Source organism: Epinephelus moara, chromosome 15 (assembly GCF_006386435.1).
Source record: "Epinephelus moara isolate mb chromosome 15, YSFRI_EMoa_1.0, whole genome shotgun sequence".
Classification (NCBI taxonomy): Eukaryota; Metazoa; Chordata; class Actinopteri; order Perciformes; family Serranidae; genus Epinephelus; species Epinephelus moara.
The window spans coordinates 7793560-7808397 of record NC_065520.1 but is presented as its reverse complement, the minus strand read 5'-3'; the positions used below and the strand labels follow the sequence as shown (position 1 = coordinate 7808397).

The 14838-nt window shown below is 40.8% G+C and overlaps 1 protein-coding gene across 2 annotated transcripts in view; it reads left to right on the top strand.

Annotated features, from left to right (window-relative positions):
- LOC126401729 (bone morphogenetic protein receptor type-2-like) overlaps window positions 1-14838 on the top strand; it is a 35575-nt gene that overhangs the window by 8308 nt on the left and 12429 nt on the right. The window contains exons 2-6 of one of the 2 annotated variants that reach the window (XM_050063194.1): window positions 4717-4899; window positions 5265-5444; window positions 10298-10405; window positions 10611-10702; window positions 13302-13532. In XM_050063194.1, the coding sequence (XP_049919151.1) occupies window positions 4717-4899; window positions 5265-5444; window positions 10298-10405; window positions 10611-10702; window positions 13302-13532 (794 nt within the window). Of the gene's footprint in view, window positions 1-4713; window positions 4900-5264; window positions 5445-10297; window positions 10406-10610; window positions 10703-13301; window positions 13533-14838 lie in introns of both variants that reach the window. The other variant, XM_050063193.1, reaches the window with a different exon arrangement.

Genomic DNA, 14838 nt, shown 5'->3' with positions numbered 1-14838 from the left:
GCAAGCTCCACAGAGCAGAACCAGGGACAGAGCCTGCCACGGCCAATCACAGATAAAACACAGAGATTGGCATCCAACCAGAAACGCTCAGAAAAAAAGACCAAATTCAGTCGAAGAACCAACCACAGTCGAGCAGAGCAGCAGACAAACCAATGAGATTTGACTACAGGAGTGCTCCCATGGCTCGGACTGCAAATGAGCAAAGCCTTGTTGTGACTGCTTGGGTTTGAACTCCATCCCATGCAACAACGTCTTGCCTCTATGTTCACTTTGTGTATTGAGATACTAAATCCAATAAATATATTTCAGAGAGTGAATAGCCCCTTCATGTTAAGAATAAGGAAGAAGTAGGAATTAAAGAAGCAGGCTGTGAGCTCCATTTATGGTGTGAATGCTTGTTATGCGTAGTGGTGCCCACACAATGAAATCTATTATCATCAGGATATGTGATATCTACTGCACTTAGTCGTGTTTATATGGAGGCATTGCTTTCTTGCTTTTTATTAAAGCAACAAAAAAGTATTGAAATAACCTTCTCCCTTATGACAATGAAGTGCAAAAATCAATCACACTTGTGAATGGGAACCCGAAATCAATTTCTAGATTGGACTCAGGACATAAGCCTTTTATTTGCTGTTTCAGGTTTTCCATGCCCGAGAGCTCTTGTAGACCAAGCATCATTATGGGGTTTTCATTTCATAGCCTTGGATTGTAGTAAAAATATTAATAATTAATGTCAGTATAAAGTATCTATCTAGCTTTGGGAGAAAGACAGGAGATACTCTGCTCTATGGATTTCTGTTCTCCAATCCTGGAGTACAAGGTCAGTCTGTTTGTCTAACTGTCTATGGGTGTTGTCACCGGCTCTGCACTTCCTTCTATTGTTCCTTTATGTTTCTCCTCTTTTTACTAGAGTTCCTCCTCTACAACTCCTGTCCTCACCTCCATGGCTCTCTCCCTTTGGTTTCTTGTTCTGGATTATTGAAGAGAAAGTGTATTTGAGGCAGAAAAGATCACTGTTAAGCCTATCATTATGTCTAGCCTTGTGATATTCTTTTTTTTTTTTTCCCCCTTAACAAATTGCTTTATAGCAGCCACATCTAAAAGGGTACACGAGATTTTGGCTGTGGTTGAATATTCAAAAAAATTACTAACCACTCTTCCTTGATCTCAATGGAACCATCATGAGGTCATCCTCCTTTCCACTTATTCCACAAAGTAATGAATACAGATTGTATGAATATAATCGTGAAGTTTATGCAAGATAGGCACAACGTGTACAAATCTAACATACTACAGCAGATGTCGTCATCTGGCTAAAAACTTCCGTTTTCCCTGAAAGACAGATGTTAGAATATTAAAGAAGAACTTCTGCTGAGAGGCTCCATTAAAGAAAAAGTGTAAATGGTAAATATAAAATGACATATAAAATATAATCACAGAATAAGCACATAAGAAGCAATAAAAACATGTTTTTGAAAATATGTATGTATTTAAGGCAAAGATCTGACAATCAGTTTATGCACGTTATAGCTTAAGAACCACCACACAACTCTAGTTGATTGCCCAAAGAACGGCCCAAATGGTGTGTCGCTTTAAATGTTGCTGCCACAACAAATTGTGGGACAACATCCTCTCCTTTGGTAAAGGATGGTCTAGTGTATCATATGCTAAAGGAGATAAGAAAAGAAGCATTGAAGCACCTTTCCTTAAAGAATTTGAACGGCTCGTATCATGGCTGCTGCTAAGATACTTTCAGGTCATTTCATTCAGGAACCTTCCAAAGCAAAAAGGACTATTCGACCGCAGCCTTAATACAGCCAAGGAAAGTGCATAGGCTCTCTTAATCATACTTAAGTTGCTAAATTTGAAACCAAAATTAATATTTAAATAAATAAATTTAAATAAATTTCATATCAAACACGTATGCTTATGATATAAAACATTTACAATGACAATGAGACCACATTTCACTCGAAATTTGGTAATTTTCAAAACAGTGGGTCCTTGATTTCAGACTGTTCTAAACAGAAGCAGGCTGTCCATTTTGTCAGCTGTGACTAGCTAGCAATTTAAGCTAACATTATAGTCATGAGTTTTACTGAAAATGTTGTTTCTGACTGACTTTTCAACGTTTTCATGTTTGCGTGCATGTTATGAAATGCCCCTGGCCTTGGAAATACCACTTACTACTGTAGGAATTAAGCTAGTTATCCGGACACGCTAACGTTTGTGGCTTATGTCAGATTGAACAAACATGGTTTAATCCATTCCAAAAAGTTTTTGGTTTTGGAAAAGCAACATGTCAAAGCCTTTCTGGTAAGGGTTGCTTAGTTATGATTGGACAATCGCTGTTTGGAGGAGGGTTTTCACAAGTAGTCAACTGGTGCACATGATCTACTTATCTGGCATTTATTTCTATATGATTAAAAAAGATGAAGTATCTGCATGACATGAAATCAGTTGACCTGCAATACAGTGAACTTTAATCGCTGAAGTGGCTTGATCAAATATTGTCTTCTCATCTCTGCTAACATGTCCTGCTGTGGCAAGGTCAGCCGAAAATACTTTGTTTTCAGTAATAGACAATGGAGAGAAAAATAAAGAGCAAATAAGAGCTTTGCTTACTCTGCTGCAGATAAGCCACCATGCCCTAAATTATTAAACAAAAGAGAACAATACAGCCTGAAACTACAGTTTTGATGATAAAAGGTAAATATATTTAGATTTCCACAGTGATTTTAGTATAACCAGTTTAAAAAATGTTCTTCGGTATTTAAAATCAAGACAGTACATTCCTGGAGTGTTCATGGGTAGATTTTTTTTAATTTTTTTTTAAAAACACATCATCGGTTGTCAGACTCCCACCAGATCAGAGCTGATCTTCCCTCTGCAGCAATAGAAAGTGGTAAAATTTGAATGAATATCTGCCCATTATGTCTCCCTCCTGTAGTGTTCTGGTTTAATGTTAGAGCTGATGTTTATTTTAGGGGAAATCTTGGTTCAGGCTCGTTACTTTTCACATCTTCCAAGCAAAGAGCTAGCGTTTACTTTGGGCTGAAATAAAACAACAGCTCTAGAAGACGATTGCTTTTCTGTGTTCATCTGCTCAGTATTTACTTGGTATATTTCATACTTGGTAGGTGGAAGGTTAGTGCTGTTTTTTTTAATTTTTTATAAAGGTTAGTTTGATACAGTGAGAATATGTACAGTATGACAGTTGCTGAATGCGTGTACTATTTGGTAGTCACTGTAGCACAGAGCGTGTTAATGTGCTGTAAATACAAGAGAAACGTTTGCTTCATTGGGAATCTAACCGCTAACCCTGGCCGTGCCATTACCAGCTCATTGAAATTCAGTTTCCTCATCAAAACGAAAATTCCTCCACATACTTAACCCTTAGTTTAAACTCCTTTCCCACTCAGCATGTACACAGCGTGCTTCCCCCTGTAGGCAAAGTCATTCCCACAGAACAGTAGGCAGTGAAGGCCCACAGGTTGAGGGCAGCGAGGCCCACAGTAGGCCAGGGTTGATAGCTTTATCTGAGGATGGGAGCAGAGGAGGAAAGTTGGCGCCATGCCCAGCAGAGCTACCACTCCATCGCGTCACCCTCTGCCCACACAGGCTAGTTTGACCTTGGGCAGGGCACAGGCACCCTCCTCCCTCCACCCCTCCGTATTAGACTCCCCACCCACCCTCCTTCCCGGATTGAGGAAAGGGAGGAGCTGGGAGTAAGGGAAACAAACTGGCACATCATGTTTCCCTTATCTGAAATTACCCACAACGCAGGCTACGTACACAAACACACACGCTGACATTGGCTCAAACTATTTCTCCCTGGCATTGTTTACAGTTTCCCGGACTTTAACTGCAAATTAACAAGCAAACTGTCCATTTCACAACCAGACACAGCCTGGCCTTTCTTTGCACTCAAAACACATTTGACACTATCTGAAATTCATCCATATTTTCTGTAAACCAAACATAGAAAACAAACTTTGTCCAAGCTGAATATATTTAATGACGACCGCCTTAACATGTGTTGAACATTCATTTCTCATTTTCTGACATTTAGTTTTCTTTGCACTGTTTTAATGGTCATCTCATGTCTTTGTTTATATTCTTAATAAGGGTTATTTGAGCCCTAATGTCTGCTTTTCTCTGCGCTTCTGCATATGTTTGTGTTATGTCCTTCAGGCTAGAGTTTAAATTGGTATTTCTATTGATCTGTGCCTGCAAATACTGCTGCCTCTCACAAGCCAGACAGCTATTTTTCAGCTGTGGGTTCTTCCTGTAATAGACAGATGCAGTCCAAGTATCAATCTGACTCTGTGTTTTGTAGACAAGAACTGTCGGTGTATATATGTGCGTGCTTTTATAAATATATAATGTGAAAATATGTGTGTTTGTGGATTTGCGGTAATAGAAAAGGGTTGATGTGAGTGACTTTCATCTACATCAGACAGTTTTCATCATAAATGTGCATAGTAAAGGTGTGCGTCAGTGGAATGAGAAAGTAATCAATACAGAGATGTGATGAAATGGCATAAATTAATGAAGCTGTTGAGCTGTCTCTCTCTCCTCACCACGCCTGATTATCAACACAAACTCACAAACTGCCTCCATCTTAGAATTGTATGTGCTTGACCCTTGTCATCCAGCTATGCAGCTCAGACTTGCCCTCGACTTACCAACTCCTCTGTATCTTCACAGCAGCGCAGGGCGAGGAGAGGGAGTGTGCCTTCACGGACCAGCAGCAGCAGTGGGAGGTGGAGCGAGTCGCAGGGGGCGAAGGCCGGGTCTCCCCAGAGAACACCACCATTCGATGCGCCAAGGGCAGCTACTGCTTTGGCCTGTGGGAGAAAAGCCCTCCAGGCGAAGTGCGACTGGTCAAACAAGGTGCAACTTGAGAGACACTATGTACTTGTAAAAATGCCACAAATGCCCGAGATAATAGACACTTGAATTTTACCTGTGATGTACTTAGTCCATTGTTGGAGCTGTTGTCTGGGGGTCAAATGGGCCTAGGCGCACTTTTCTAAGAGGGTCAAATTGTGAAAATCTTTTGTAGAAAACACTATTAAATTGCTGGTAGAAATGTAACTAGTTTTCTGTGAAACCAAAATTTGAATATTAAGTGAATTATGAAATTATGTGATTGAAAATAGCGCAATCAGAATCACTGACAAACATTTTATCAGTATTCTGCGTGAATTATTATTTTTATGACAAGTCTTCATTACTGTGTCACCTCTCTCTGTCAGGTTGCTGGACTCACCTGAGCGACCACCAGGGTTGCCGTGACGAACGCTGTGTGGTGACCAACTTCCCTCCACAGATCCAGAATGGGACATACCACTTCTGCTGCTGCGGCAGCGACATGTGCAATGTCAACTTCACAGAGGACTTCCCACCACCCAGTCCCACCACGGCACAACCCATCTGTAAGGACACCACAATTAATTACTGCTGTGCTCTGTACATGCAGGGATACAACAGATGACATCCAATGCTGACTTGTTTTGTAGCGAGTTTCACTAAATTTCTCGCCAACAGACTCCTTTCTAGTCATGACGCATCTTCCTTTTATATGACCGGTGTTTAGCAGTTCTACTGCAAGGATTAACTGTAAGAAGAGTTGCATTTCTTTGATAGGAAATCTGTTTTGGATTTACAGATACATTGACCCGGGACCCTGTTTTTTAGAGACTCTAACTTCTGCCACGGTTGCTTGCAATCATCTCTTACACAATTGGGTGCACTAGGCGGGGGGAATGAATGAAAGAAAATGACTAACAATGGAAAAAAGTGGGAGAAAACAAATGCAGGCCCACACAGTCCTGAAACACAAAGCTATTAACAGAAAAGAATGAAAGGATGTTTGATATCATCAGAGCTAAAGTATCTACACCTACTTGTAGCTCCGTTTGCTCTCGTCCTCCTCCTCCTCCTCCTCCTCTGCTTCATCATTCAGTTTTAAAACTAAGCCTCCTGATTGCCATCCATTATGAGCCTTGACAGCTATTTATCGCAGAGATGAATTGGTTTGTGTTCACGGACAGATAAGCTGTGAGCATTCTCAGTGTTCTCACTCAGAGGCGCTATAGATTATATCCGTCGAAGAGCCATGAAAGTATTTGGTACCAAATTCCGTTTCTGTCAGTGCCTTTTTTTTTAATAAGTTGTCTTTGAGCTCTTAGTAAGGTGTCAAACCAAGTTAACAAATGTATTGTTAATTTTTCCTTCCTTTCAAGGTTTAGCTATGAATGAAAGCAATGTGTGTGGCAAGAGGAGGGAGGGGGGTGACGGCGGCACTTCATCATCTCTCCTGCCCACACATAAACACAAACACACACTCTGTACCATCCATGTCGTCTCTCTGCATTCCACGGATTACAAGGCGTCTACTCTATCTGTCTGTCTGCGGGCGTGCCAGTGACTGTTCCACTGAGTTTACAGATGACGAAAAAGTTGGGGGGAAAATAACCATTTGGCGTTAGAAGGACATTTGATTGATGTGAGATGTCTAACTCTGGCTTGTATTGCAACTTTGAATCCTGTTTCTGTTTTTGCTTGGTTAATTACTTGTATGTCGGGGCAGATTTATGTCAGTATTAGTAGGAAATGGTTTGAGTCAGTCGGCTGTTTGAGTGATCTTCAGCCAAGAACCACGGATGACGACATTCAGGGTGAGGTGGTGGGACACGTCCTCAGATCTTTTACTTAGGTAAAGGTAGCACTGCCACAGTGTAGGAGTAAAAGTCCTGCACTCAAAATTTTATCCAAGAAAAAAAGGATCATTTTCACTGGGTGAATGCAATTGTATAAAATAATATTTTTAATAATAACTTTGACCAATTAGTATTTCTGGTGCCGACTAGCAAGGGTAGCAACTTTTGATCAAGTTGACTAAATCATCATCACATCCCCTAATTCCTTCCAAGTCGACATGTCATTTCCCAGATCCATTTTGTTTAGTTAAAGAAAATGATCATTTTAAAAATATATATATCGAAAATAATTTTGTTTGCGCACAAAAACTACATGGAAGCAAAATGATTGGAGTATGCAAAACATGCTGCTCAAAAGTTAGACGGACACGCAACAACTTTTAACAAACAAATTTTAAAAGCATTTATGATATTTATAAATTTAAGATATTATTTTTCTGTTGTTAAAATGGCATTACATCTAGTAAAGAGGACATTTTGACTTGTTGAGGATTCTAAACTTAATGTTTAGGACTTGGGACTTGTCAGTTTTGGCTTGGGACTTACTTGGGACTTGCAAAACACTGACTTGGCCCCTCCTCTGGTGCACACTATTAAAATTCGACATAATTTACTCGTTGATTCTATTTTGTATTTATAATCCAAATATGCAAATTAGCTATTAGCTACAATTTAGCGGAGTATAGACATAAAGCTGCATAAAATGAAAATGCTTTATTAACATAATGGAGACACATTTTTGGGTGTGCCAGTGTGTGTGTCTGTGTTTGTCAGATGGCTTCCTGAGCAACCCTTCTTGTTGACGATGAACTCACTGACCTTGGCATTTCAGGGGAGCTGTGTCAACTCCTGTGTGTGTGTGTGCCAGAGCTTGTGTGTATGCATGCTCATGCTAGCATGTCAGTCAAAGCTGCCCTGAGGCTCTCGAGGTCATCAATTATTGATCAAGCCGGTGTCTCACGGCAGCACCAGTGTGTTGACAAATATAACGGATGCAGGAGAGAGCGTGATTCTGTGTGTTTCTGGGCAGCTGCTCTGGACTGTTATACATTTTCTGCAGTGTACACTAGTGGTGCGTAAGAGCGGGGCAAATGTTGGTATATTTAAGTGTGAGAATGTTTGTCTCCAGAGTAGCACTTACAGCAGATGCAGTTTCATTAATCACATATACCTGACAGCTGAAACTGCAGCAACCTCAGCTAACTGCTTCTACCTGCCACTGTAACCAAATTCATCTGACCAGCTCTCTAGTGTTCTCTCTGTTTTCTCTCACTCTCTCCATTCACTTCCCACACATCCTCTGATTCTCTCGTCCTGCGCTGCTTTCCCGTCTGTTGATTATGCTTCATGGTTGTTTGGGCTTAATTGATGTTTTCTGTCTTTTCCTCAAAGCGCGTCGCAGCATGCCTGACTGTTCACAAACACACACACTTGCACACCCAAGGCATTTAAATGTTTGTGTATGTTGGCCTGTGCTGGGAAAGAAACCAAAAATAATATAACATATGTCATGCCCACTTACTAGTCTGTTCAAAATGTTGCAGTCATGGGCAAAAAGTGCCCTGCAATTATTGCCCTGCTGGAGTTTTCACCTGAACAGCAACAGTGACTTGGTGTTGGAATCACCTGTCAGTATTGTCCAACTCTGATTTTGACCTCTTGTCCATTTCACGGTACAAAATAGAGGAAGAAAATATTAAAAGCCACAGCAAAATTCTAATAGGTTTAAACCCAAGGAAAGAATTGTACAGTAACAACTAGTGCTGTCACGATACTGGAATATCTCTCTTTAAAACAGTACCTTGAAAAATATCGATATTTGAAACCATTTTCGATATGGCGAGGAAAAGTAACACTGAGGGCATACATTTTTAATTTTCTTTAAATGCTAACTATGATAAGGATATAACATGAAAAAAAGATTTTTCTTTTCTTGGTTAGTAGCAGAGAACAGCAGAATGACTGGAGTAAATGGTAAAAAATTAAAGAGAGTGAGAAAGCGGTACTCCTTTATCGATAATGCAGAAAATTAGTATTGAAATCATTTCAAATATTCAGAATTCATATCTTTATAAATTGATATTTTTGACAACTCTAGTACAACCTACAATATGTGCAGACAGAGCTAAAAAGCCAAGAGACTTATGGTGTGGCTCACAGTGAAAATTAAAGGTGCCTTTGTGGCGTTTTCTTGGAGACAAAAGTTCTGCTTACCTTTTAGTTTTACTCACTAAAACAATATTTGTGCATCCCTAAAGTCAAACATGTTTTTGACAGCTGATATATTTAAAAATAACAAAAAAAGAAGAAGAAGAAGAATTTACATCCATGCTTATGACTGGCTGTGTTTTCTTCCCTGCCTTTGTTTCGCACACTGTTATGCCTCTTGCGTAGCAGTACGTCAACTGTTACAAGGGCTGGACCTTGGTGCTCAATACCTTTTTAGGGTACTGACTGAAATAACTCACTTCCAAGTAGTAACAAAATATCTGTCGTCGAACAATACCTGCATACAGTCCTTTTTACGCCAGTAATTTGATCCCAGACTATCCCGACTCTCTGCTGTATCAGCAATCTCACTGTTGCTGCTGTCTCTAGTGCCGCTGTCCTCAAGGAACGGTCGGTTCAACATCAGCCTTGTTAGCCCTAGCTAATACAACACCTGCGGCTAACGTCCAACAGTCATTAAATGGTCCCAACAAAATCACACCAACACCGTGAAGGCTCGACTCTGTTGTTAAACTCCTTAGCCATGTGATGCTAACAGATTGAGCGGACCCACAAAACTGTCCCTGGCACGAAGCTCGCACTCCCGCAGCAGTTACAACCCATTCAGTCTGTGGTGTGGTGAAGTCAAGCATGGCATATTAACAGAGTTGGCAGTTCAGCGTGCTGAGATGCCACCAAAACGTAAAAAAATGGCTAAACTATACAGCACTCTGCTCACATTAGGATATTAAATGAAATACTCTGTTGGTATCAGTATCACTTTAACGGTACTGTTATTGTTACTGGTATCTGAATTTTTTAAAACGATACCAAGGCCTTACTTTTACTGCCACCAGCTTTTGATCAGCAGAACAACGTTCAACGCATCATCCAGATGCCTATGTGCATGCATGTGCGTCCTTATATGCATGTTTGCATACAAAGACAACAGGAACCCACTTATAGAAACATTGCTTTATAGTGCTAGTAATCGTCAAAAACTCTTTTTGACCATTATAAAAATACATATCCCTATGTTTTATCTCTATGTCAGATTGAAGCATATTGATATATGGTTTTTAGTCTTGGTGTCTTGATCCAAAGGCTCATTATCTGTAAGAATATTTCAATCAACACCCAGTACAAAGCTGCAGATCTGTTGAACTGGACAGCATTGATTGTAAAAGTGTACCTAATAAACTGGTAACTCAGTGTATGGATATCCACTGTTGTACATGGCCTTCCTCTGACTTCTTGCTCACAAATCAAAGGCCAGCACATGGTTTCAGTTGTTTGCTCTTCCCACAGAAAGGTCACAGTTTGATTTGTACTTTTGTTTTTGATGTGTCCCCTTGTAGACCCTCGCACACTGCGCCACGAAGAGACAATAATTATCGCCCTGGCAACAGTCTCCGTGCTGGCCGTCGTTGCTGTAGCAGCCTTCTTTGGTTATCGCATGATGCACGGTGAGTTGCCATGGCGCCACGCTGCGAGGAAGAGCAGGGAACATTCATTATTCAAGGCCATTTAAACGTTTTTGGTAGAATTTCAATTAATTTAGCAAATGGAATCAGAGCTGATCTCTTGTTTAAATGCATCTGCATGTTTTTAAATTTACCGAACTCCTCTGTGTGCGTGTGTGCGTGTGTGCGTGTGTGTGTGTTTTAACAGGAGATGGTAAGCAAGGCCTCCACAACCTGAATATGATGGAGGCTGCTGGCTCAGAGAGCTCTCTGGACTTAGACAATCTCAAACTGCTGGAGGTTAGTGCGTACAGTGTGTTCTCTGTTCACCTGTCTACCTCTGTCTTTGTGTCTACTGGCTGCAGCATGCCATATTTTTAGTTTTGTACTAAACAGTCATCTGTTCATCAATTGTATCAATTTGTTTCCTGCCCCAGGAAAGAGCCAACCATTGTAGAACCAGCACAGAGTGCCAGCACAGCACTGTGAAACACAACTCTCAATAACCATATGAGCCAACAGGGGCCAGTACAGCTGTGATTGTAAATAGTTTAACGGTAATTTGACTAATCAAGATTTAGTAACATTACTGCTACAGTTCCCCACGGGCGTATAGTTTTAGTTGAAAAAGTAAATCCCCCTCAACAGCATGGCTCACTGCAACCTTTATACCCCAAATCCTGCAGATTTCTACTTGTCTGTTTTTCGGAGATGAGAGCTTGTATCATTGGGTCAGACATGTAGTGCTCTCAGCATCTCTACACACAGTGTGTGTCCATGTGTACAGGAGGGAGGGAAACAAGAGTTGGGAAAAGAAAGGAGAAACCAAAGGCATAGAGGCAAAAATACACCCAAAATACATCAAGGTTTACGGTTACATTTGTCGTGTCAATGTGACCTTTATCATCCGATCACAGCAGAACGCATTAAGTGACAGGTCAGGGCGCACAAAAATAGGATTTTGCTTGCAATGACACAGGATCCCGAGAACCTGATATGGAAGGGGGAGAGCTTATATTGTGATAGGAAGTCAATGGAGTCGGGATGATATTCAGTCACAATGACAATATAAGCAGGGTGAAGGGATTAAAAGGCGTGCAGGGGAAATGAATGCAGCCCCCGATTTAAATAAAATCCAGCCACAGGAGACGGCACAATGGCAGCTGTAACTTTTAAAGTACAATTTAACTTTTCTAAAAAACATTGCAGCCAAACTGTCTTGTTTTTGAAAACAATTTCTCCAATTGAAAGACACATTTTCAAAGCAACACAAGGCTATTTTGGTGCTTTTCAAAAGCTGATTGTCAGATGAATACTGAAAAGAAAATTCTAGGGTTTTTCAACCTTGATCTTATTTTAGTAATTATGTCTATTCTGACTATGAGTTACAATAACTCTGTACTTACCACTTCCATATTGGAGATTGAGGAAACTTAGATCCATCACATATGATGTGTGATGCAATGAAATTACACAATGGTTGTTACTTTTGAAATTGGTTCGACATGGCCAGAGAAAACAGAGGAAAAAATGCTTTGGCATTCGCTTTTGCTCAAAAGTGAGAAAATCTACAACTACCAGAATGTACTGCATGGCATTGGACCAAAAAACGATCCCGTTGGGAAAGGAGCGGGGAAATCAGGGTGCTGGCAAGATGGAACGGAATTTAACATAGTTCGTTTCACATACTACACACATTGTTATGATACAACGCTGGTTGCAAATATTTATGAGAATAAGAGCCAGTTTGAAAGAAAAACAAAAAAAACTGTCATCTTTACAAGCACCAGAACTCTACATGCATATTTTACAGGATCATGCTGGTGTTTTTGTGCATTTTATTTTCTACAATGCACCAGCCTAGCATGCCAGCATGCTTTCAGCTGCGTTACCACACAGTGATAACATTACTGACAAAACCAGAACCAAGCACTGAGTTGTCCCAAGACAGTTCAAGTCTCTGCAAGTTGGTTATCATACTAAAAAAAAAGGTGATATCAGTGTTAGGGGCTGACTGGAAGGCAGAAAACAGTGATAGAAATCAAAAACTCTATGGCATGCTTGTAGAAAAGGTCCACAGTAATATTAACTATACATGATTTCTAGTAAATTAGCTAAAAATGCAAATGCAGAGGTGTGATGTCTTCTATGTGAAATGTTAGCTGTCTCAAAAGATGATGCTTCCTGTCAAGAAAGAAACACAGCCAGCCAATCAGTGCTGAATGTCATGATCCAACTACAGAAATGCCGTGATGTTTTTTTTTCCTTTTGACATCTATTCAGTGCGTTTCAGACCAAAGCAAGAGAGCAATATCTTTACAGGCAGGAGTTGAATTCGGAATGCTGTCCTTGTGCCTTATCAAATGCAGGCACACGTTCTTTCACATCAAACTCATTGCAGCAGGGCGGGGGGGTGGTGCGGGGGGGGGGGGGGGGGGGGGGGGNAACACAGAAATAGAGTCACTCCTTAATTCATTTCTTACTCCCATGCAGATGACTGTAAAAGCAGAGTGTTTGGACCTTAATGGCACACTGTGCTCTGGCCAATTCAGGGCACTAATTGAATGATTTGGAAGTGACTTGAGGCTATTTTAACTGCTTAACCCTGCTGTTTGTCTGTAATTCAGTTTATTTCCTATCTCCCCTCTGCCTGCCTGGTTGTCTTTATTTGTCTACCTCTCCTCCTGTGTTTCTTTTTGTTTTCTGTATTTGTCAAGCATTCTTTCTATATCCTGGCTTGTCAGTGTTTCTGTGACATTTCAAAGCTGCACAAACAAAATTATCATTTCATTCCCACTGATTTCATGTTTCTTGTTTGACAAGTGAGAGTTAAAGGTCTAGATTTACAAAAGAGTCTATAAATATTTTTTTTCCATCCCACCACCATTACCTCTTTCAGCTGATTGGCCGTGGTCGATATGGTACTGTTTACTGTGGCGCTCTGGATGAGCGGCCCGTGGCTGTGAAGGTGTTCACTGCAGCCAACCGCCAGAACTTCCTCAATGAATGCTCCATCTACCGGCTACCGCTGCTGGAGCATGACAACATCGCCCGGTTTGTTGCCGCAGACGAGCGGACAGGCCCTGAGGGACGCACAGAGTACCTGCTGGTCATGGACTACTACCCACATGTGAGTAGTGGTGGGGAGTAGGATGTGTTGTTTATAGAGTGTGTGTGTGTGTGTGTGTGTGTGTGTGTGTGTGTGTGTGTTCAACATGAAGACAGGCAAAATTTGCACATTTGAACGAAAAAATCTGAGGCACTTACTGCGGCTGCTGCTCCTTGTTCCATGCAGTCTGTCTGTACGATGCGCGCGTGTTACAGGCGTTGTTACATGACGCAACTTTCACTGTCAGTCATTCTCAAGTACTGCAGTGGGAAGGAGAGAAGGGTTCAAGGAAGAAAATGGCAGCATGGCCAACAAACAGTTGCAGCTCTAATAAAATAGTTTTTATGGTGATCAATTTGTTTATTATTTTTAAAATTAATTGTCACGGGCCTCTAAATTGTTACACATTAGGTCACACACCCTGAAATGGTAAGATTTTGCTTCAGGAACCTTCGTCTGAAAAGATGTTTAATATAAATCACAGCAGACTTCTATAGTTGTCAATTACAGTTTGAGACATAAGTGTTGAGGAAGTGAAACCTATGATCAAAATAGTCAGTCTTGTGACTCATATTAGTCTCACTTCTTTTTTTCTTTTTTTATCAAGTGTTTATTGTTCAAAATTTTAGAAAAAGACAGTATACACTTAAAACCAGTATAACATGAGACAACTGAAATAATTAGAACGTAATGACAGGAGGATAAAACCAAGGGCAAAATAAAACCTGACCTCCACCCCCACCCAAAGGCACCCCAGGACTAATGATTGCAAACCCTAACATGACCAGGTAAGATGGCCAGATCTGCTCCCAAAATTTATTTCAGCTGCTGACACCCAAAAACCAATATTGGGGTCCTGAACAGCTGCGCAAGCAGTGACAACTCCAAGTAAATTACATCGAGAAACGTAACAATCGAGTCGCTCACTGAGAGGTTTGCCTCAGTACCGCTCAGGGCGCCTGACCAAGGCAGCCCCCTTACTCTAACATCTTTCCACTTTGTGCATGTATAGGTCCTGTTTGTGCATGTCTGTGTCTTTCGGACCTGTGTGTTAATGACAAAAGAGTGGAAAAAATTGAATTTCCCCTCAGGGGGATTAATAAAGTAAATAAAATTAAAAATTAAATTAATTAAGGCCAGCAAAAAACATTGCACTCACTCCTATGGTGTTTTAAATGGTGAAAGTAACATATTCCCCATTTTTCTGGGGACCCCCAGGAACTCCCTCAAGGACCTCTGGTCGACCCCAGACCCCTGGTTGACAACCACTGGTCTAGAAAATGTCAGATAATAGTGGAAAATGCCTTCCTTGGTCTTCCAGAGTCCA